The sequence below is a fragment of the Falco rusticolus genome, chromosome 15 (genome assembly GCF_015220075.1).
Source record: "Falco rusticolus isolate bFalRus1 chromosome 15, bFalRus1.pri, whole genome shotgun sequence".
Lineage (NCBI taxonomy): Eukaryota > Metazoa > Chordata > Aves > Falconiformes > Falconidae > Falco > Falco rusticolus.
In genome coordinates this window covers 11558279-11581605 of record NC_051201.1, presented here as the reverse complement: position 1 = coordinate 11581605, position 23327 = coordinate 11558279, and the positions used below count along the sequence as shown (strand labels likewise).

At 40.3% G+C, this 23327-nt stretch overlaps 1 protein-coding gene across 1 annotated transcript in view; it reads right to left on the bottom strand.

Annotated features, from left to right (window-relative positions):
• PEPD (peptidase D) overlaps window positions 1–23327 on the bottom strand; it is a 141386-nt gene that overhangs the window by 23044 nt on the left and 95015 nt on the right. The window contains exon 12 of the mRNA XM_037408711.1: window positions 15267–15415. Coding sequence (XP_037264608.1) covers window positions 15267–15415 — 149 coding nt within the window. The remainder of the gene's footprint in view (window positions 1–15266; window positions 15416–23327) is intronic.

Here is a 23327-nt window from a genome sequence, read left to right as displayed (position 1 = left end):
AGCTCCAGCTCTCTCATGCACACTTCAGAAGTTGCAGATAGCACTGGGACAGCTCTGGCTGGAGGGAAATGAAGCTATTGCTGGAGGCGCCCTGCTAAATAGTACACATCTTGTTTTACAAGTAAATAGGTGTTCAAATAGTCTTAATTTTAAAAAAAGTGTTTATAGATAGGTTGCATTTTGTATTCTATTGTCTGGCTTCACGTTTTATTCTATTATGACTACAGTGTGGTGATATTTTGCACCATTAGGGCACTCCCCTCCAAACCACTTCAATTGCAAGCATTGTATAATATAGCCATACAAACACAGACTATTACTAGTGTGCTAAGACAAAATATGAGGATATATTTGAGCTGACTAGAGACAGTGAACTAAGTGGAGTGACCTTACTGGTCTTCACTAAAAAAAGATGATGATATCCTTGTTCGACAGGAGTGATTCCCATCATGCTAGGAATAAACTTTAATACTAAGGTACAAGCAGCTTTCCCCCTCTTTTTTTAAACAGGCAAGCTGATGAAGAAAGAGGGTCTAAACGCAAATCTTCAAACATTTCCTAGTACCCTTATAATCTTAAAAACATTAACTTTAGTAAGAGAAAGAAATACTTCACAATAATAAGGCAATTACTTGAAAGTACAGAACACAATCTACTGAAGAAAGGAAGCCATCATAATTCAAGAAAGACCTTAGTCCATTTTATGTGTATATTCATACATTGTACACATTTAATATATAGTATACAGAAATATAGAACTCTTCAAATTTATTTTAAACCTAAAATTGTATTAGTTTTATCTGGCAATTGGAATATTTATAATACAATGGTCTGTGCAAACCCAGCTATCTCTGGCTGGCATGTCTGCACTCACTAGTTAACTTAAATGACAGCTAAGTATATCCAAAGATCAAAAGTCCTCAAATTCTGCATATAATTTTCATACATACAGACTGAACTTTCAATAATTGCAAAAAGCAGAGAAGGGGGGAAAAATTAAGTATCACAGCTAACTTGACTAACAGAGCCATGAACAGACTTTTTTGGTGCTCTCACACAATGGGCAATTCCACCATCTGGACATGCCAGAAGGACTTGTAGTGAGGATATGTGAATCCCTGTGTTAAAACACAGAGAAATCCACATTCTGTTCAGATGCCTGTGCACACATCTACATGTAGATAGCTTTAACATGTTCAAACAAATAAAGTGATAATAAACAAGTGTCTGTGCAGGCAGCCAGGGAACAATCTGCCCAACAGGACAGCAGTTGCAGATGCGAAGAAACAAAACACTAAACAATGCTGAATAAACAATATTTTGCAAAAAGAATCCTTAATTCACGGAGGTTACTTGATGTTCAGGCACTTTAGATTTTGGATTAATGGTGGTCTGGTGGAGAGCTCTGTCACTCATTGCAAGCTGACGCAGCACAAGTCAAACACCATATTAGCATTCTTGTAGTGAGTTAAAAAGCAGTTAAAACACAACTAAAAACCACAACAAAAGAACTTCCACACAAGTGGCTCTAACATCAGTTATGTGAGTTACTGCAACGGCTGATGGTTTTGCAACACCAGCCTGCACTAACCTCCCACCACCACTCACCCACTAGGATGTTTTACTCGTATGTTATTCAGGACTACTATTTTTAAGCTTTGGTGAAGTTTATCATAGCTGCAGACATGCTTTTTGTGCAAAAAGGTTTATCATAGTTGCAGACATACTTTTTGTGTAAAAAAGTTAGTTCCGTTATTATCTTTAAGCCAATTTATAAACCAATTATAGTCCACTGACAGATGAGGTTTAGAAAGCTAGATTGGAGGGTCCTTGGACTTTGACAGCTTGTACCAAAAAGAGTCTGCACTCAGGAAAATCTGCTGATGATGTGTCTGCTCCATTCTTAATTCCCTGCCAAACGAGATACCAGGTAATACAGGTCACTGAACCAGTGACTGGCTCCCCAGGAAAGCTCAGTTACCAAGGCTCGTTAGGTTGCAATGTTACCTACCACGCAGCTTGTGCTTGGGCGAGAGGCCTGGACAAAAAGCACCTTTAACAGCAATCAGAGCATCTGAGATCCCTTGAGATACAGAGTGAATGAACTACGCAGGAACGACCAGACAGTGGATATGTCCGATAATGAAATGTGACAGTTCATGGATTAATTGAACAACGTATAACTACAGAGGTTATTAGTTTTCTGATAGCACGCAAACAGTATGGCAGAGGTTTGCAGATGTGTGAGGCACCGTATTTAAAAATAGCAAACTTAATGTATTAAGTTTATTAAAGGGTCTTTCTAAATTTATTCCCATCAACCTAAATGTTATCTGATATTCTTAGATACTACTGTGACAGAAAAAAAAAAAGATAAAATGAGTATTGTTTTACTTCCTTGAAAATATTTCCTCTCTAATTATCTGTTTGCCAAACCCACCAAATTTCAGCTAAAATGAAATTTCTGAGTCCCATGTTTTAGGGACTCAGAAACATCATAAAAGATCCCTGCAATAATCTGTGACCTACTTGGTCACACCCCTGATAGGGAAGCTTTTGATTTCTTGTTTTACTAGAAACATTTCATTCTTTTCTTTTTTTTTTTTGAACAAAAATCTTCCCTATCTTTTAATGAACACACCATAACTTTTTAAACAGTACAATTAAAAAGATGAGTTGTTCTAACACATCACACGATAAACTGTTCCTCAGTTGTTGTTAACTCACTGATACTCTCATTCCAGTAACTATTTGCTGATGTTTTATTAGAAGCTATTCGAGAACATAAAGTAGAAAAAGCATAAAAAAGCAATTCAGAATTACTGCGTGATTTAGCCACTTTGGTCGGGAAGTGCTCTGAAAAGGCCTAACAGGATTTTTTTGGCTGCTACTTAGGGTACTTTGTGGTTGTAATGTGACAATGATTAAACCACAAATGATTTAGCAGGGCTTTTTTTGTTGTTGTAGGGTGGGCTTTTTTTGCCAGCACAGATGTCACAATCTTACTCAAAAAATGAGTATGGCAAGGTTGTAGTAACTTCTCCCCAAATTGTGCTAAGGTTAAGTTACATTTAATTTCTAGAGTGTCCACAGAGAAGGGCAAAAGGCCCAACATCCCCTGGCAGTGCCACTGAAATGCAGACATAACACGCAATCCCTGCTGAGCCAGCACTGGAACAGATGACAATCTGCCAACACGCAGTGACCATATCAGACATAAAACAATAGGTCCTTAAAAATTCCAATCAAACCCAGTTTAAAAAACAAACCAAAACATCATATGAATACTAAAAACAATTATTTCTTTCCTTTTCACTTGGGTGCTAGAGAAGAATTTGTTGGATTTCTGATTATCATGCTTTCCTTTTGGCCCGCCAGGTGAAATACTGAGTAGTTGCTCAGTTTTTGAGCTTGGTTTCTCACAGCACCAGGTAAGACAACTCTTCAGCAGGGTGAGGAATCAGAGTAAGAAACCAAAACGCTGTACTCGAACGCTGACGTCAGAGCAACAGTGGAGCTGTTCAAAGCTTTATATCCCGTGTAGATAACCACCTGTAAGCCTCACAGAGTCAGCGTTAGATGGCTATGTGGGTGTCTAATTCGGGGAGGCAATTTTAGACTGTTTTACAGCAGTGGCATGGCTGCAGCTGGCTGCCTTACGATAAGAGCCTGTTAACTCTCCCATCCTAAAAAGGTGATGGGAACTATACTGAATTTGCTGCTGTGTCACACCTGCAGGTACCTGCAGTACTGACTTGCAGGAATTACGAGACTTCAGCCTGCTCTGTGCCATGAGTCCCAGTGACACAACTCCCAGCCAGGACAGACTGCTCCAAAACCCAGCCCTCAGCTCCCAGTAAGATGCACCTGCCTGACAGGTGTGGGAGTTACCCAAGGGAAAGAGATGACTCCCTGCCACCTCCAAAATTCAGACCTCTTCTCCAACAGGCTGAATAGCTTTGTGCTGTTTGGTTGAACAGATATAGTTCTTTTGTATCAGTACAATGGAAGTTTTAAAGGGTAAACTCATCCACCCCATTATAAACATTATGATCTATAACACATCAGAGGCAACATCAAGGTAACAGTGCTGAAACCTTAAGAAAAGCAGTTTGAATAGATGGAGCAAGAAAACCTTTTTTTTCCCTGTCTGGAAAAATGCAGCACACTGGGATTGAGCAGTGCTGACAGGCACTATGGATTTTACTGCATGTTCCCCTCAAATAGGTGTACATTGAAAAGAGGAGGAATAAGACGGGGGGAAGGAGGGAAGTGCTTGGAGGGAGCGACTGTGGTGTGGAAACTTACAATCTTTGAAGCTTAGAAAAGACTCTGTTTAGATAAGATTCAGGGCAAACAGTATAATCTATGTCTAGCAAGTTTGCACTCTTGACAGCTACAGCTGATCCAGTGTCAAGATCAACGGACCCACGAACTTTGTACTTCAATTCAAATTACAATGTATAACGAGTGCATTTCCTGAATACCCAACTGGAAGAAAAGCAGTGCACATCAGACAACATAAAAGCAGCTGATTCCCCCCAGATTCACTGTTAAAATCAGAGTTGTATGTTACAACCTGTTACAATTAGGATAAAAGGATTTAAAAAAAAAATAGCCTTAAACCTAAACTCATTCACTAGAGAAAGGCTAAAAATCCTACAGCCAGTTTAGGCTCTAAGCCTGCAAAGATTTCTAAATGGATTTGCTTTGTACAGGCAGCATTGAAGAACCACTGAAAGTAGTGGAAAAATCCCTGTGTTCAGCTGAGCTGGAAAGCTGCGGGTTTGTCCCAGCACCATGGCGCTCCTGCAGACGCTGCCCCCAGAAGAGCTGCCCAGGGACCTCCACACCAGAGGGACCTCAGAGCAGAAAGACCCAACTGTTTTAAAGTGCCTGGTGTTATACACTTGGAAATAACTCAGCGTTATTTTAGTCCTCCTAACGCTGCAGTGGTCACTGTATGCATGGGTCAGCTCCTGTGCGTTAGTCACAAGTGAGGAAGAGCAGCTCCCTGAAGGTTTGCAGTCAGACTCGCAGTCTGAAATCTTGCATTTCAACAGATTGCTGCTTGCACAGAGGGACTAGAGGATCTGCTGAATTCGACAGAAAATACTGCCTTTTTTTTTCACCTCATGCCATAGGTTACTGCTATTCTGGGCAAGATTAGGTTCCAAGTCCAACAATGAGAGCTCCAGTAATCAGTGACACCATTTTTATTTAATAATATCTTGCAAGAATCAAGGATTGCAACTTGTCAGTATTGTCTGTGCATCCTTCAGTTCCTTCAGCTTTTCCTTCCTAAGTGGTGGCTGATGCTTTAACCATGTCTACTGACAAAACCAGAATTAACTTACCACAGAAAGCTATACTACCTTTTCTGGGTCAATCTCAGAGAGCTAGTATTCAAAGGGAGACTTATTTACGAACATTATAGCTAGGAAGAGAAATACAGCCAATTCCATTCAATTGAGATGAGAGAGAGCAGACTACAAATAGCTTTTTAAAACATATATTGTCAAGATTTACTTTCCTATCTGTCTTTAACACAATAACACATTCTTAACTGCGGGGGGTGGTGGGGGTGGGGAAATCATATTGTAGTGTCATTCAGAAGGATTTGTTAATATCAAGTACTGGTTACAACATGCCCTGAAAGCATTTGTTCTTCAGAGGAATTGGTATAAGATCTTCAACTTCTGGCATTAATGTTTTATTTCTGAGAAAAATATTTTTGCTTCAGGTATTACAGCAGGTTAATAATGATCAGCAGCACTCTGCCTAAAATATGACAACCTGAATGGGAGTAATTCATATGGGCATTTTGAAATTATACAAACTGTAAAACAGATGGTGTTCCCTGTTGCGCTGTTGTCAAAAGGTCTGGTTTACAGCCTGACTTCTTTCTAAAAATTCATCAAAATTAACTACTGTTTTTATACCGCACAACAGACAAGTGTGCCTATATGGTGTTCTACTAAGTACAACTCTGGACTACATAAAACTCAAATGACTTGCATGCAAAAAACACCCACTGCATGTGAACGAGAACCTTGTACTTAACTTGGAAGGAATAAATACTATGATTATTTTCTTGAGACATAATAAATTTTAATCCTAGTTGAATACAGGGACGATTACTCTCAAGCAGTACTCAAACTAGTAGCAAACAAAACCAAATCTGAATTCTGATGAATTTACAGAACTGTGATGGACAAAAAGAAGCAGTAATCTGTGAAGTTGCGAATTTTGAATTTGCATATGGTTCTAAGCACAACTTTGTTCAACTTCACAACAGAAACAACTGCCAAGAATACGATCTGTTATGTCAAATACCCTAGCTATTAGTTTCCAATTAAACAGTTAATTATCTGGGTTACTCTAATCCCTTGCCTTAGTACTATCCTACCCGAGCTAAATTCTCCACTATTCTGTTTTTGTTAGAGACATACAGAACAGGGAATCACCCTGCTACTTTGAATTCAAATCACAGCATTTTCTGTTATATAAAGTAGGTTATTTATGAAATATATTCATAATATGAAACTTGTTCACTGAATCTAGCTCCTCCTGACAGTCTCACTGAAAGAACTGTGCCACAATATTTAGGCACAGTTTTCAGGAGTATGCACCATCCAAAGTTTACATTCTGCTACACAAAACCACAGCCGGTTCACCCTCTGAAGTCCCTGCACTTGTGTCTTCCTCCGTGAGCTTTACTACTGAAATCTTTCAGCAGCACGCAAACAGGGAGGAGGCAAAACACTGGAAAATAAAGCAGCTGCTTTGGTTTGTGATTCTAATAGACAACATTCCTTGGAAGGATGTACATGGGGAAACTAGTTAGGGTGGACCCCTTCATTGCAAATGGTTAGGAAGCTACACCAATGAACAAAAATCGAAGATACCAGAAAGGCACAAAAAGTAAGCATAGGGTTTCACACAGCAGCTCAACACTTGTGCAGTCACAGCTGCCCAGAAGATCAAGATCAAGTTCAGGTGGGATTAACTTTCTTTAGCATCCTGCACTTAGAAACACATGAGGCTTTCTTTGGTCCTCTGCCACCAAGGGGAAACCAGAAAGAAGAGTGGCCAATACTCAAACTCCAGGCACGACTGCAGTAGCAACCTAAATACTAATATGCTGACCTTGGCTTTAAGGTTGCGTATGGCAGGTGGCACACCATGGAGCGGTAATGTTTCACCCTAGTGAACTCCCAAGGACCTTTTCTCCTGATCTTTAAAGGAAGCCCTCAGACCTACAGAAGGGTGTAATGCCTTTCTCTGAATCGTTCTGCATCTCACAGAGTTTGGCCCTAAATCTACTAAACACAAGAAAGAAATGTCAGAGTGGAAGGGTTACTGCTAACTTGGGAGAAACACCTTCAGACACCTACTCCCAGCTGCAAAATGCAAGACTCAACCTGGTGAGGTAGCTGAAGCTGGGCCAGAGGAGGGACCATCAGCTACAGAGAACTTTCTGTAGTCCAAGCCAGAAAGCTGCTGGCCTGCGCTCACTGGCTGTTTGGTCCAATCCTCCCCCCTCAGCCTCTTTACCTCAGAAGACCTTAGTCTTTCGGGAACTACTTACTACTTTGCACCTACTGCAAAAGGGTACCCATTCCTGGTAGGCTCTAAAGATCAGCTCCTATCTACACAATTAATAAAAGGATGTTTTATTTGCTCGACACAAAGGTTTACTTCTTTGCCTGAAATGTTTTTGACTGTACTTGGTTTTGAGTGCACTGGATTGTACTTTCTTGCTCAAAGACTATATGACAATCCTGGCATCACTGAAATCTGCAACGGCTGATCTTTGATCCTGGAAGAAAGGATTTAAGAACTTAAAGACACCATGTCTTTAAGTGAAACCTGAGTTCTGGGAAAGCTATAAACAAACAAGGAATCTTCCAGCCCCAGTACGGAGAAACCTCCATCTTCCATTATCAGAGATTTCAGTCCTGAGACAGATTTCTTTCAAGATGTTCCTCAACAAGATTTATCAGAAAAGCAAAGCCAGAGAGCCAGAGGCAAGACAATACTCACTTTCTTAGATAGTAAAATGCAGGTCTTGGGGATATGCATATACCTCTGAGCATGAGCTCCAACTTGAAAAAACGCAGAGATAACAAATCCTACAGGGAGACCCTATAGTAATGTCAGCATCCTGAGGAGGAAAGCTTTCACACTGCACATAAACTGTCTTGATGAACAACAACTTCTGTGCATATTTGGAACTATTTTTTATTTTTCATTTTATTGAAACAAACAAACAAACATCAATCAGCAAATATTCCCAGCTGTGCAGCTGATGTCTGAATGCAATTTTGGTTCAATGGGGACTTTGGATATACAAGTTTTTAAATCATATAAATGTAGAGAGAGGGAATTGAGTGGCTGCCAGCCTGGCCTTACTCAACTGCTCCTTGGGAGCATTTTGCTAGACAAAGATCTTTTTTTAAAACTGGAATTTAGGACAATAGACCTTACCGACTGAGGTGTTTTGATTCTCTCTCCCTCTCTCCCCAAATACTAACGTGTACAACTTAGACCGCAAAAAGGTTTTTCTGTTTGTTTTTTTAAATATACATAAGTTTTGCAGTAGTACCAGGAATGCTAAGTACAACAAGCTCCTTTCCTTCCCCTTCTCCTGTGACTTTCTGTTACTCTACAGAGAAGAAAGGGAGGAATGTGCAGAGGTCCCAGCGTGCAACTGCAAAGGGATGAAAACGGAAAGTATGTGATTGCTCCAGTATTTAGCTCATTAATCTTAAAGACTCTGTTTATGATCTAGTGCTTTAATCCAAAAGTAGCTTTAATTGCAAAGCTTAAAGATAAGCATACTTCCTTGTTATATCCTCTCAACTCAGTGGCAGTTTTAATATATTCGAGAAACTTCGAAGTTTCTATAAATAGAAATTGTATATAGAAACTTTCTGTATGTAGAAACCATACTGTCCTTTTCAACATAGGGATTAAATTTATAGAATTCTAATTATTAATATTATCTAAACGCTTAAGATAATAATCCACATAATAAATAGCAGAAATCACTTGAAAGGTTGGACATGGTATAAATACACAGTCATTTGCTACAGAATAAAAAAGAAACCACTTCACAGTGACTTCCCAATCGCTATTGGACTCGTATTATCACTAACAGTAAAGCATCCATATGAGAACAAAGTGATACTCAAAGCTGGGTTAAGTATGAATGTGGTTCATACACAGAAACTGAAGCACATCACTATCTGCTGGCTTGGGAAGTACTACCTCCGCTGCTAAGAGCCAGTTGAGCACAACTGACTGTTGTCACACATCTCTTTTCTTACATCACTGACATTTTCATTTGCATGTTTCAGAAGAGTCATGGAGTGATTTAGGTTAGGAGGGACACCAGGAGGGTATTTGGTCCTAACTATGGCTCAGAGTAGGGCTAACTTCAAAGCTAGCTCATGTTTTCTCAACAGGTTGCTTTCTACAAGTTTTGTAGAAGGACTTCCAGCAAACCCAATTATTTTACATATTTCTTCGAACTGACTTATATTAACGACAAAGAGCAAACAATCCTGGTCCCCCCAGGTGTGACTTATGACAACTGACAGCTAATAAAGCTATTACATTGACACTGGATCTAACTTATGCAACTGGGATAAAGAACAGGATTTGGGAACAATGCACGTGTGCCCTTTCAAGTTCTTTAGATCCTTTCACTATCAACAGACACGTCAAACTTGCTCACAAAAAGGTCTAATCTAGCCCTGCAGTTCAGGCTTTCAACCCTTACCACGACAGCTGTCCGCTGGAGGTACTACAGACATTAGAGTCGAGACCTCAATCTCTGCCATTAACCATTACACTATATAGCCTCATACCTACTGACGTTGCGCTACACAATACTTTTTTTTCCACCACAGTTTGCTTTTTTAAGCCTGGGCAATTACAGGGGTGGGGGAGAGCTACACTAAAAGCAGTATTTTTATGGTTACAGCATCAAGGACTCCAGAGTTAGGCAATATCAACTGATACTGTCTGTGCGAGCTTTGCTTGGACCCTTGGTGCTGACGTGTTACAGTCCAGCCCTTCAGTTCTGTGACCATCTACTCCTTTAGGTGGGATTTCAATAGTAGCAAGGCCTTTTTGATGCTGCTGCCTTTTTTTCAGTCCTGCAATAGCACTTTTAAAACCGTATGGAGATTTTCAGTGACACCAGAGGAATAGACCCCATGGCTACATTTTATAATGTAGGCAACTGACTAAAAGACAGAAGACCTTATGCAAGCAGATCTGCCACATCCATTCAGGTGTTACTACAGAATTCACATGGAGGAAAGCCTCAGAAGTACCTCAGCCCAGTGGAAAAGCTTCAATCAGACCAAACAAAGCTTCCTACCAACCACAAGATGCAAGTCCACAGGAAGCCCCAAGTCCATTTAGTTTTAGGGCTACCTTATTTCCAGAAGACTCTAACTCCAAGACAAGTACAGCTCCTGCTAAACCACTGAAGATACCTGTTTCTCTTCCATCTCTTGGCAAAAGCTGAAAGTGTCCAGGAAAAGAAACAAGAGGCTTAACAAAAAAGCAAGCATGGCAAACGCACCTGAATGCTGCCACCGGGAATTAGCAACCATTCTTCCCTCAGACTCAGACTCCCAGAAGGATGCTAGGCAACTTGCTTCAAACACTATTTTTTATTTTTATTTATGTTACATTTGCTCATTAATAATTTTCTTTCATTTTATCAGTGTCTGGTTTGACAATCTGGAGTCTGATTTGCAGAAAGGCTGAGCGCTCACAGCTGTTAACAGAGGTCAAAACAACTGGGGTTTGAGCAAAAGCAATGTTCAACTCCGTTAAAAACAATATATAATTTTGAGTCTGATGAATTTCAATCTTGGAATTCCAAATGAGTCGACAGCTTATACATTAGCTTTTCCAGCCTGTCTGCCACTGCCTGCAGAAAAGGAACTGCTGCACACTTCCACATCACTAAGATGTGAAAGTGACCCTGCTGCCTGCCAAGCACCTGCATACTGTTATGAGGAGCACTGAGGAAAACTGGTGAGGACATTAATAATTCTGGATTCAGAGCAGGTTTTGAACAGTAGGCAATAAACAGCTCTGGGCCATATATGGAACAAAAGGTTAAAACAAATTACTGAATAGCTGCTCATTAGCTCAGCTCTTCCTGTTACATGCACTGCATGAAGACAGAGGAGGGAGAAACAATGGATGTACCTACAAGGAGATTTTAATTCCAATCATCCTTGGAGGTGAAATCTCTTGGTTGTCCCCACTTGCTGTGTTTTGGTTTACACAGTGGAGTTCTGGAGTGCATGAGCTGAATTCATTTCAGATGAAAGCAAACAGGGAGATGTGCTCCAGGAGTGCACCTAATGCGCCTCAACCAATCCAGTAAATATAATGAAATTAAAAAACAAAGCAGAAATAAGCCAACTTAGGACACTAACTTCTGGAATACTCTAAGTCTGGGATACTTGGCTTTACAATTTCACTCTTTTTTAGCAATTCTTTGTATGTGAAATATCTATGTGAAGACAAATCGTTTCTCAAATCACTGTTCTGAGCAAGAAGTAGATGATGCCTCAGCCACCAAAGTGAATGGAGGTGTCAATATCCTCCACATCCACCCTGTATTTTAGTTCCGTGGAAGAGTAAATTTAATGCAGATGGACTTGATGTATTAAGAATATCCCCTAAGCAGAAATGCAGCATTCCTCTCTGACATCTTGGATCATGAGCCTGACTTTGTAGGAAGGAGACAATTATCCCACTGCCACACAAGCACGCCTTTTTGACTCTTTCACTTCAGCAACACGCATCGCTGTCTTCATACAAGATCCATGTTCAGTAGTTTCCAAATAGCTGCTTATGCAAGACTGAACGTGTCTTTCTCCCTTTTTATTTTAAACAGATTTGGTTTGTGGCAGGAGTTGTGATGACTGCACTGCACTTGGGCTATGATCCCACAGAGAACATTTCTTAACTTTCAGAATATATTGTTTGGCTCACAGAAGGAATTCTGTTCTTTCAGTTGGAAGGTAGGGAGACCCATACATGTGATTTGAGCTGTTTGCATGTTCGGACCAGGTACAGGATGCAGTCAGATGAATGCTGCTCTACAATAAAACGTTTTGAAGTATTTTTAAAATTATGACAACTGTATATAGAAGTATAAACAAAAAGTATTAGGAGGTCTATTATCTCTCAGAAAGTAACTTCACTCGAAAGGCAATTAGGCTCGTATGAGAGCCAAATTAAAAAAAGAAATGCAAATCTCTGAACTACACACATCTACACAAAATGTCCAAGTTTACTAGCAAATGTGTGTCCTTCCACAAACACAGTTATGTAACGCACTATTTGGTTAGTGACTCTCCCTAAAGCACTCGCTCCCTATCTTGCAATGAGAAAGACTCCAGGAATCATTAACCTTGTGAAGACAACAACTAGATGTCCCCTGCGACCCTTTGCCACAAGGTGTAATTAAGGCCCCAGTCCTGCAGCTGGAGAGCAATGCCATTTCCTACAGTTGCTGACTGGTGCATGGACTAACTCCGCACAGCCTGCCCTGTGAATGGTCACTGCCATGTCAGCCAAGTCACTTGACTGTCTTTGATCTTTGGAACCCTGGGAAACGAAGACAAACACAAATAACAGCAAAATGAACAAGGGCTCCATAATTCAGAAAATCTGATTAAACCATGATGGGGCTGGGTTTTACATTTAGTGCCTCTAAGCCCGCAAGCTTTTCTGCCTCCTTTTTCAGAGACCTACAGCATTAACTTTCCATCCGATATGGGGAAGAGACACTTGAGAGCTGAATTCACATCATCCCTTCTTGCTCCCCTCTGTGACAGTACCCAGCTCCCCCAGGAGCAGATCCGGGTGCTTTAGTCAATAAGCTAACAAATTAGATTTGTTCAACGAGACGAAGGATGCTGCAGCCTCTCCCACAGAAGCGGCTTTCTCTGGGCAGCAGTAACAATACATTCAGCTTGCACCCACCCCTTTGAGGGGCTCTGGGGTTTCTCAGCAGTCTGAGAAGTATGTGACACTAACCATGCTATAAAGGTCAGTGTTTCTATTTCTTTTTCTACAGCGGAGTACTAGCCTTCCAGGAGATCCAATGCCACTTTCAACTAGCAGTCCAACAATGCACGACACTGCAGTTTTTCTGTCTGTCTCAGTGTTCAATTAAAACAGCTAGCCAAAACATTTTAAAGGAATTTGGTGGAAGGCACAAAGCAGACACATTTCTTTAAAAGGATTTATGAAAGCCTTTTACAGAAACGTCTTATCTCCTACATCCCTTTAGTAAGAAAAGGGGGATGACTGAAAACGAAGTAACCATTTGAATAATATCTGATTTTTTAAAATTATTTAAATTTGTATATAAAAGAGGATGTCTCTCTAATCCAACTCATCGTTTCAGTTTCGAATGTCTTTAGAACATTGTAAATTCACTTCAGACACAGGAAATAGTTTTCTGCCAACTACCTGTTCTGAGTGTTTCCTACCAATTTCAGCACTGAAGAGTCTTTGGCCTTTGGTGTGTTTTTGAGAATTCAGAGGAAAATACAACAATGCTGTCAGACTTCTTGCATCAGTGGACAAATGGGTTAAAAGCTGCAAAAGAACTAGGGTACAAGCCATATGGACCTAAAAAGCAGACTTTTCCAGATGGTGAAAATTTTTGCACGTTGCAGGATCTGACAGTATTAGAGATCTGTAATTCAACAGAGTGCAAAAGGTGCAGGTTGCACGTCACCACACAGAGGTACCAAATGAACCAGTCCACAGAACATGTGTTTAACCTGCTTTCTGTAGCAAAAAAATTCATGATTACTAGTCTCATACACTGTATAAACACATTTGCACTGTTCTTCTAAATAGGCAAGGCAACTAAAGCACAGGGAGAACAGAAATTTCAGTCCCATCTTCTGCCAGACATCAAGAATGATTTCTCTGTCTGTGAATCTCAAACTCCGCAAACTACTCAAGGATCCTTGCAACTACTTTTCAGAAACACTTAACCTATGGCCTTATTTTCTGACCCTGTAAATAAAGCGTTAAGTAAACCGAGGAATTCTTTACACCATCTTGAGCAGAGCATCGTTTTACCTCTCAAGTTCTGAAGATTGTTCGCAACTTATTAGCATGAAATACTGCCAAAAATGTTACATGAAATTAAAGGTGGTACTGAAATGCAAAGCAAACTATGAAGAGCAACAGGAAGATTCTTCAGGGGAGAAACAGCAGATGACGGAGAACGCACATTGTTACTAAAGTGGCAAAATATCTAGGCTCATTTTGCAGATAAGCTTCAAGTGTTACTGCTCCCTCCCAAGCTGCTCAAATGAACAGTGCCACTGCCAGCTTGTGTAACAGGAAAATTATGTATGTTCTGACTGGCAATCCAGAAAGCCCATGCACTGAAGGCCTGATGATTGAAAGCTAATACAGTAAATTTAAACAATAAGTGTGCTTTGTGCATTAAGTACATTTTTCTCAAAGCTGTTCTATTAGTAATACTGAGAAATGCTCTAGTACCTTTGCCAGTGAAATACTCAAAATGACAGCAGCAGTTAGCTCTAAAAGCATTTATTTGCTGCCCTGAAAGCAGAATTGGTGAAAAATAAGATTTTCATCAAGCCAGGCAGTTGTTTCGACTATGAGAATGCATACTTGATGAATTAGCTTGCCTGCAATTCAAAGGCATACAGTGAAGTACCCAATAGCCAGTGCTTTCTAAAGCTTTTTAAGGCTAATAGAGTATCCTTCCCAAAGAAACATACTCCATCCTCTTTTTCAACAGAAGATTTCTATTGAGCTTACAGGTAAAAATACAGAAATGCTTGAAACAAACTGAAGCACGACAAACATGTTCAAACTCTGACTTCAGCCTTTGGCATAAGCTTCCTGAAAAGATGGCTGCCAATGTAAACACACAGCAGAGTAACAACTGTCACCACTAGATTAAAGGAATTAAAAAAAAAAAGTGGAAGATTAAAACACCTTTTCAATCTCACTAATAATTGTTTATGGGTTATTTCTTTAAAAGTGTTCTATGGAAAATGTTGTGTGCCCTACCTTTATCCTCCACTAGGAGCTATTAAAGTATGGAAATTAGTTTTGTCATCTTGTTGCTTTTCAGTGCTTTCTAAAATCCAAACAACTGCCTTGACAGCCTGAATGCTGCCATCAACCTTGTCAATTCCTGCTGACATATACCTATCTTTTACCTGGTCTGACTGCTTTCATTACAGCCCGTGATGACTTCAGCACTGCCTCATAGATAGCCCTCTGGTCCGGAGTGAACTTTCCATTTGCCGGGAAGGTGCAAGTGATGTCAGAGCCATAGCAGTAATACTCTCCTCCCATATCGAACAGGCTAAAAAGGAAACAGGGGGAAAGAAATGAAAATTTAATTCCAAAGAAATAGTCAACAGAAGACATTTATCTTGCTGTGCACTTAAAAGTCATCTGCATTTTGCTAGCTGGCCATATAATCACCACTTGAATGCTGCTCCTAAGTAAAATGTGACAACAGTCCATTGGAATCTCCTAGCAGAACAGTATATGCATTACATATGGCTTAAATGGACACCCTTACAGACTGTGCTGGTCCTGCTTGGAAACACTGAGAGCACGCATGAAGGAAGATAAAAAGTACATAAGGAATCCACATCAAGATCTTCAGTTCCAGAAGAAAAAACATGTCCCTTTTTTCCTTCCCGGGAAATGCTGCTACCACCACATGAAGAGTCTAACCTCAAAACTAAATAGAGAAATATTAATTAAATTATGGCCTTTTGTATCTAAGTGTCAAAACACATCTGACTGTTTAAATAAAATGTCCCAAATAAAGGTGGACTGCCACTGCTCCCAATATAACTCTCCTTTAAGACAAACTTGCTTTACAGGGATTAAAGAAACAAGGATTATGGGAAGATCCAACCAGAAAGGAACATTTAGAAGTTTTCTGCATCAGAGATAGAAGAAAAAAATAATTATGTGCTTTATTTTATGGGGACAAAACCCCCTTGTTTACCCCTTGAGAAGCATATTTATTCTATACATTAATCAATGATTCACCACTGATTGCTCAGTTGCTGGAAATCAATCTACAAGAACAGCAACTGGATCTCTACACCCTTGTGAGAACCAGGTTAGACATTTGCAGTGCAATGTTTCTTGAGCCTACCTGATAAGACACTGCACTAGTTTCAGCAGGCTCAAAAATCAGCAAATAACAAAATAACCATTTGGACCAAACAATACCCAAGCAAATACCCGCCCCCCCCCCCCCCCCCGGTTCATCATACATCCATTACAGGATGGCACATTTTACATGTAAGACTTTGGTCTTGACACAGTATTTGTGTGACCTCCTCATTTCTTAAGTAATGAATCAGAGCTGGAATCTGCTAATTTAAGTTTTCTTGCATCTACTTCAAACAACTATATGAGACTTATCATCCTAAGAAATACAATTTTCCTTCATTGTGTTTGAAAACCTTGGAGTTTTCTTTCTCTTTTGTCTGCTTTGCAGCAGGGTCAGTCAGACAACAGAAGCAGGAGGACACTTCACTGGGGCACCCTCTCTGCCATCAAATCCCAATTACAGGAGTAATTAGGAAAACCATGCAGTGTAGCTCTGTCCCCAACCAGCATACATGACAAGGCAAAGGTAAGTATAAGCTACCACAAAAAGAGCTAGAGCACTCAGCTGTCAGTGTTCACCATTTCCAACATAACTGCCACCGAAAGCAATGGACAGTAAGTAAACGAAGGCAATCATGATAGAGCTGAACAATATTTCAGCAGGCTTGGGACTATTCTTGCTGCACTGCATACACAAGACACATACTCATGAAGATTTACTCCAAGAAATTTTAAAATCCACCCTACAAATTCCCCTGTGAACAAATCTTTACAAGTGCAAGTCCTGCTGAAGTCATCACCAGGCTCCCCAAACTGGGCAAGGTTCACCTGCAGCGAGACTTGCAGGACTGGAACTTCAGGAACAAACCCAATGGTTTACAGATGTGGAACTGCACAAGGATTAAAGCTATAGAAGCAAACTCCTCAGGAGAGGAGAATGCTACAGAGACAACTGCAAAGTTACGTACATACATGCAAAGCTAATACAAACACTACACATATCTACTTAAATATGAAATATGGTATGTTAAAACAGAAAGTTGCTAATTGAAAAGACACACGATAGACAGCAAGTATCAGACCCACAGGATATAAACCCCACAATTTGACACCAACATAGCAACCGTAAACCAGACTAGCCAAACATCAAAATCAGAAACCCCATCAACACTGCCTAAGTTTTGATTTTATGGTTAGACTCACTTCTAAAAATAACTAACGATACACACAGAAAATCTAAGGATACAGAAGACTAGTTGCAGCAACTAAGAATCATGTAAGAAGCTGTTATGTACTCTAATGTGCCAACAAGATTTCAGATTAGTTATAAATCTTTCAACCTATCCCACACTGAATCCTTTCAAAATCACAAATCAAGTTTCATGGTGCTTTGTGGTATTTGCAGCAGTTTTGTGCCCTAACCCTGTTGCATTTACAAGTTTAAATGCCTATTCAGCATGGTGACAGCTGTGACCAACAACTTGCAAACTCCTTGTCCACATCTACTGGAAGTTGCTATGTTTTCTATATTTTACGTGGAGAATAGTTATTCTGAAATTACCACAGGCAAAATTTTAGCTATGTCTTTAACCCTACAATTATCAGCATTTTCTCAAACCCATTCATCACTCTGTGGTTGTTAAATAGTTTTTGAGTTACTGGAGCACTGAGTAATGGAAAAAAAATATCACAAAACTGATGGTACACCAAAACAAGGCTCACAAGCTAGGAAGCACCATTTGTTCAGGTTTCTTGGCTTCCAGACAAGAGGAGACATGAGGGAAGATGTTCTTTGAAATTCCACCTCAGAGCAGAACATACCATCCAGCTTGTATGCTTCAGTGAAAAAAGCATCCAAACCAAACTGTACGTTTGGGAATATTTTGGCTCTTATTGGGAATTCTCTTCCATTTAACTTCAGTTGGGAACATATCCATTAGTTAAAATGTTGCCCAAGACATGGAAATAGCCCAAATATTGTAGTTATCTTGAGGAAATAATGGGAGCCTGAGAAGATCCCAGTTTCACATCTTTGCTTGTCAGGCAAACTAAGTGGTGAAGCACATTTAAATTGAATAAAATGTATGTGAGCTACTATCTTCTTCTGTTAACTAACTGGAAAAAAGTTTCTAAAAGCAGGTTCCTTAGAAAAAATACATTTATTTTACCCTGAAATCAGATGGTAACAGCTAATAAACTCCTAGTAAAAGAGATATTATTAATGTATTTTATAACTTTCTCAATTGCATGTACAAAATTACCTGCCTGATAATACAGTCTTACAAGGGTCACGTACGGAAACAACTACTTAATGTTATTTGGACTGTTATCAAATGTAGCAGCAATCTAAACAAATTAAATGCACAAATGAAAATAGGCCTTACAGACATCTTGATCTATAGCTTACCTTTTAAAAACTGTTCAATGCAGAGTAACATATGCAATAATACAAAAAGTATCTCCAAACTCTATTATATTTCCCTTTCAGATAAATTAAGCGCTACACATCTAGCAGACTGTGTAAGCTGTCTATTACAAAACTTAATTGTGAATGCAGTTTTCTTTTGAATGAAGAAAAATTTAATTCCAGAACAACCCTTTCCCCACTCCTTTTTCAGCAAGGACGCAATTGTTAATCGCTGATTTCAGTGAATGCAGAAATGATGTGCCTGAGGTTGTCAGGTTTACCAAGATATCTTGAATGGGAAGGCAGATCGAGAAGGAGTGCTGCTGATCGCAGAGGTGCGTGGTAGTATGCCAAAGTTCTCACTGATGTATCTTGAAGCTGATGAAGCCTTTTATTGCCCAGCTCAATCTCTTTCAAAGCTTTCTGAGAGCGAAGCTAATCTGGGTTTACATCACTTTGTTTGGAGCAAAAGCAACAAAAATCTACCTGGCTTAATTTCAGAGTAAAAAGTACATGATGTGTAAAGCAGATTTAACAGTCAGAAGACCCGTGCACTCTCTGAAAATTCCATGTTACTGTTTCAATTTGTTTGCTAGATTGAGTAAGAAGCTATACTGCAAGACACATAGCAAAAATATTCCAAAGTCCTTCTTGGAAGCATGGGCATAGTTCTCCTAAGGGAGGCTTCAGTTCTGTGTATAGATATATATAAACTTTCCTCCCAAACACATTACAAAATACTGTGAACATTAATAACTAAAACTGAACAATGCAAAGTATGAGAAAAATCAGATAACCTGTCAGCTGCTCTACTGACATAATGACTTCCTTACATATAATTAATATGTTAGCCAACAACATCAAAAAAATAGTTGCCTTCTGCATCTTTTTAGAAGTCACCTTTCAAAAACGGCTAAGAGCATTTCATTCCTTTCAAAGTGAAAAGGTCTGACATCACAACTTAAAATCATTTTGCACATAAACTAGCATCAAGTTGAAAAGAAGCAGAAACATGTGTTGTGCCACAGCCTTGCAGAAAGGATTGGCTGGATGTGCCTCTCCTTACAGGAGCTTCTCAGACCTTCCCCAGCAGGTCCCCAGTGCCGCTGGCAGCCAGCCCTTCCATGTCCAACCAAACTGGGGTTCTGCTCCCTGTGCAGGAACCCAGGAGGGGAGTTTAGAGAAACTATTTCAAGTCCTGTTGATTTTGAAGTGAATTCAGGCTTCTAAGTCAGTACCGTAACTGGAATGCTACATGACATGATGTGCAAAAGCTCTTTCCCCTCCCATCCCTCTGAAACAGTATGGATGAGTAAGACGTGGCTGTGTTACTTTCACAGAATATTGGCACCACAAAATGCAAATTTATAGTTATGTTTTTGGCTTTCAAGCCCAGAAAAATAATAGGCATTTTGATACTGATTTTAGCTTTCTTAACCTCTGACTGTGAAGCATCACAAAACACTTTGCATAATATGTTAGGTTTGAAAACTCTGGACTATAAACAGCCATGGCTCTTTTCTTCATAAAGTCACTGTATACCATTTGTTTTAAAAATAAAGCATAATCTTCCTCTAAGCATGTGTTTTAGTTTTATAGGCTTGCTGACACTTTTATTGTCAAATAATTTGAAACTGCCAGGCAATGAAGCAAATTATGGCCAATATCACAATGGGAAGCAACACTTATCTGGGATATCTGAGCCATGTGTATGCATTGTTATGGTCCAACCACCAACCCAACCCAAAGACGAGGTCTCACAGGCATTTCTTGGGAAGCCTACAGCTACTCCTGCAAGCTAACACCTTAAAGCTGTCATCTTCTTGCTCTTCAGATCTGCTTCATCTGTACACTCAGAACTGGATCTCTTCATGGCCCTTAAAAAACCCAATTATTCTTTTGCAGTCGTTAACACCGCAGAGTGATGGCTGCACTGAGACCCAAGTGGATCTCCTCCCGGTGCAACACACTCCGACATGGGGTTATGCTGAGTGTCACCTGCCTGCAACCCACGTCCTCCCCAGCTTCTGTTCTCAAGGACAAAACCTTTCCTTCCCCCAACTGCATCTGCAAGACTAGCAATTAGAAAACTGATATTGCCCTACCTTACTGTGCCCTCCTTGCACCTCAGGTTAAAGTGAACAGGTACGAATACTGATGCACTTTACTCAGCAACATTTACTGAGGTTTTAGGGTTTTGAGCCATTATTAACCAACACACCTAGAAGCAGCCACACAGGTGAACTCGTGCCAGCTCAGTCCTAGAACAGCAGGAACAAAAGTACACACAAACTTTTCCTCCTCTCATTGCAATAAAGCAAGTCATCCCCAGCTGGAGATTTATTCTGTGTGATCTTGCCTTACTCTGCTCCGAGTTCATGAGAGCGCTCTGTGCTTTACATTCCATGAAGCAATTAAACCTTTATGTATTCATGCACTAACAAAATCTGACCGTTTGTTTGGTTAAACACTTCTAAGGCAATTTCAGGCTTAAGGGAACTAGTTATCAGCATTTCTGTGAGATGCGTCTTTGGAAACATGCCGAGTGATTTGGAAACAGGGTGGTTTAATAGCAGACCACGAGGATGAGTTATAGTAAATGATATCACAAGTAAGAAAATGGAGAGTTAAGTGACACACACTTTTTCATCAACTTGCATCCTGATTAGCCAAGAGTTATCAATTAAAAAAAGCAACACCAGGTAAGATACCATTGCAGATCCCAGCAAGAGAACTGAACAGTATAGTGTCAAGTTCTACGATGCTCAGGGAGGTGGTTTTTTTTTAAGAGGTGCCCTGCTGCGACCAGCTTCCACCTGACATGACAGAGAGGGAGCTTATAGTGGCTGTCTTGAAGCCAGGCTTGGCTCAGTAATTTAAGGGCAGATTTTTGTTGTCAGCACCCCTGGAGTCAAGAGTAATCTTAGAAAAATGCTAGAGAATGACTTCTGTGTAGGAAATGGTATCAAGATATTGTTTAAAAGCTCCTGTTCAGAATATCCTGTAGCTCATGCAGGTAATGCAATTTACAGAGATACAAAACAGTTACATGACTATTCTTCATCTAACCGAGATTAATGTAGCCATGTGGCCCCATACTTCTTGTTTGTCCTCAGCCGTGTCTTTTCATCTTGTCTACCTTCTCCATGACTTTCCCATCTTTGCTCCTTTTGTAACACTGTCTCACTTAAAGCTTTCCCAGACTAATGGGAGCCTTGTCTCAATCTTGCCTCACAGAGGATGACAAGATACGACACTAAGCTTAGCTCAGATAGGAAGAGTGTGAAGAAAAGTAGTATCTTTTACATTACATTTTGAAAGGGAGAGGGGTGCATGCCTGTAACTCTACAATGCCAACTACAGAGACTTCAAGTGGTTGTAACTAGAATACACAAAAGTTTGAGGTAGTTAAAAAAACCAAACCAAAACAAAAAACATCAACAACAAGAGATTACAACCAAACAAAAAACCCCACCTTCCCCAGGTGTTTGTGCCTTGCACTGCCCAGGACTTCCTCTCACTGCCACGAACACAGACACTGGCTCCCAGCAGCAGGGCAGCAGCGCGATGCAGAGACGAACAGCGGTGGGTGTGCTGTCACAGGGAAGGTGCGCCTCTGCTCCGCTGCTCTATCCCCACTGCTGAGAGAAAATGCGCTCCCCAACCCAACAACACTGTGTGGGATTGTCCTCTCTCAGAATGATTTGAGCCAAGCAGAAGAACTTGAGATCCATTTATCTCACAGGATATGAAATCTCAACCTCACTGAATTTACCAAATAAGCTGCACGTAAGGGCTGGTTCAGTAAACACCCACGTATTCTAGTAAGATTTTATGTGCTGCTTTCACATACAGGTTAAGGAGTCCCTCGCTTACAGTATTTATCTCTTGAAGAAATCTAAGACAACAGCCTTAAGCTTCTGCACTAAATAAACCAATTTCCATAATGAAGTATAACCCCTCTTCCACCCCCATGCAGTTCACTTTAATGCCTTATCAAAAAATGTTAAGTACGCCAGAGCAAAGAGCCAAAACGTTTTTGATTGGCTTGTTCGCAGCTAAATTTGTCCCTGAGCACCGTCTCCCAGTGTTTCTGCTAAGCAAGGGGATGTCTCTAACACAGAAGTGCTGCATACCAATAAAGAATTGGGAACACCAAGCGAGTATTGCTGGTTCGCAGAAGGAGGCGGCAGCGATGAAAGCTTCACAAGATGCAGAAGGTAAAGTGCCAGCAATGCCTACTGAGCACCTCTGCTAGACCCACGCAGGCAATACGCCAGAGATCAGGAAAACTCTCCGGTGAAGTTCTGACAAAAGGGTTACCTGCTTAACTTGTCTTTTTCCCAAATGGGTAATTTGGCCTGGTTTTATTATCCTAATTATTATCCAATTTTAATTGACATATTTAATAAGCAACAGTACTTTCTTTAGCAGAGACAATTCTTTGATGAATAATCAGCCTAACAGAGATGGCAGCAAACCCCAAGTTTTGGACAGTTTCCATCCGTGAGGAGCCTCCCCATTGGAAAGGCGGTATCTGGGGCATTCATGGCTCTGGCTGACTTGCTCGAACAAGGAGCAAGGATGTCAGAGCTGCAGGGAAAAGAAGAGAGCGTGCAAGGAGAAACCTGTATTGGCAGCTGAGTACTTCCCAATCAAACTGAGGACAGCAAACCTCATTAGCTTCTCACCAGAACGTGAGATACCAGCACAGGGTAACACCACCACAGCT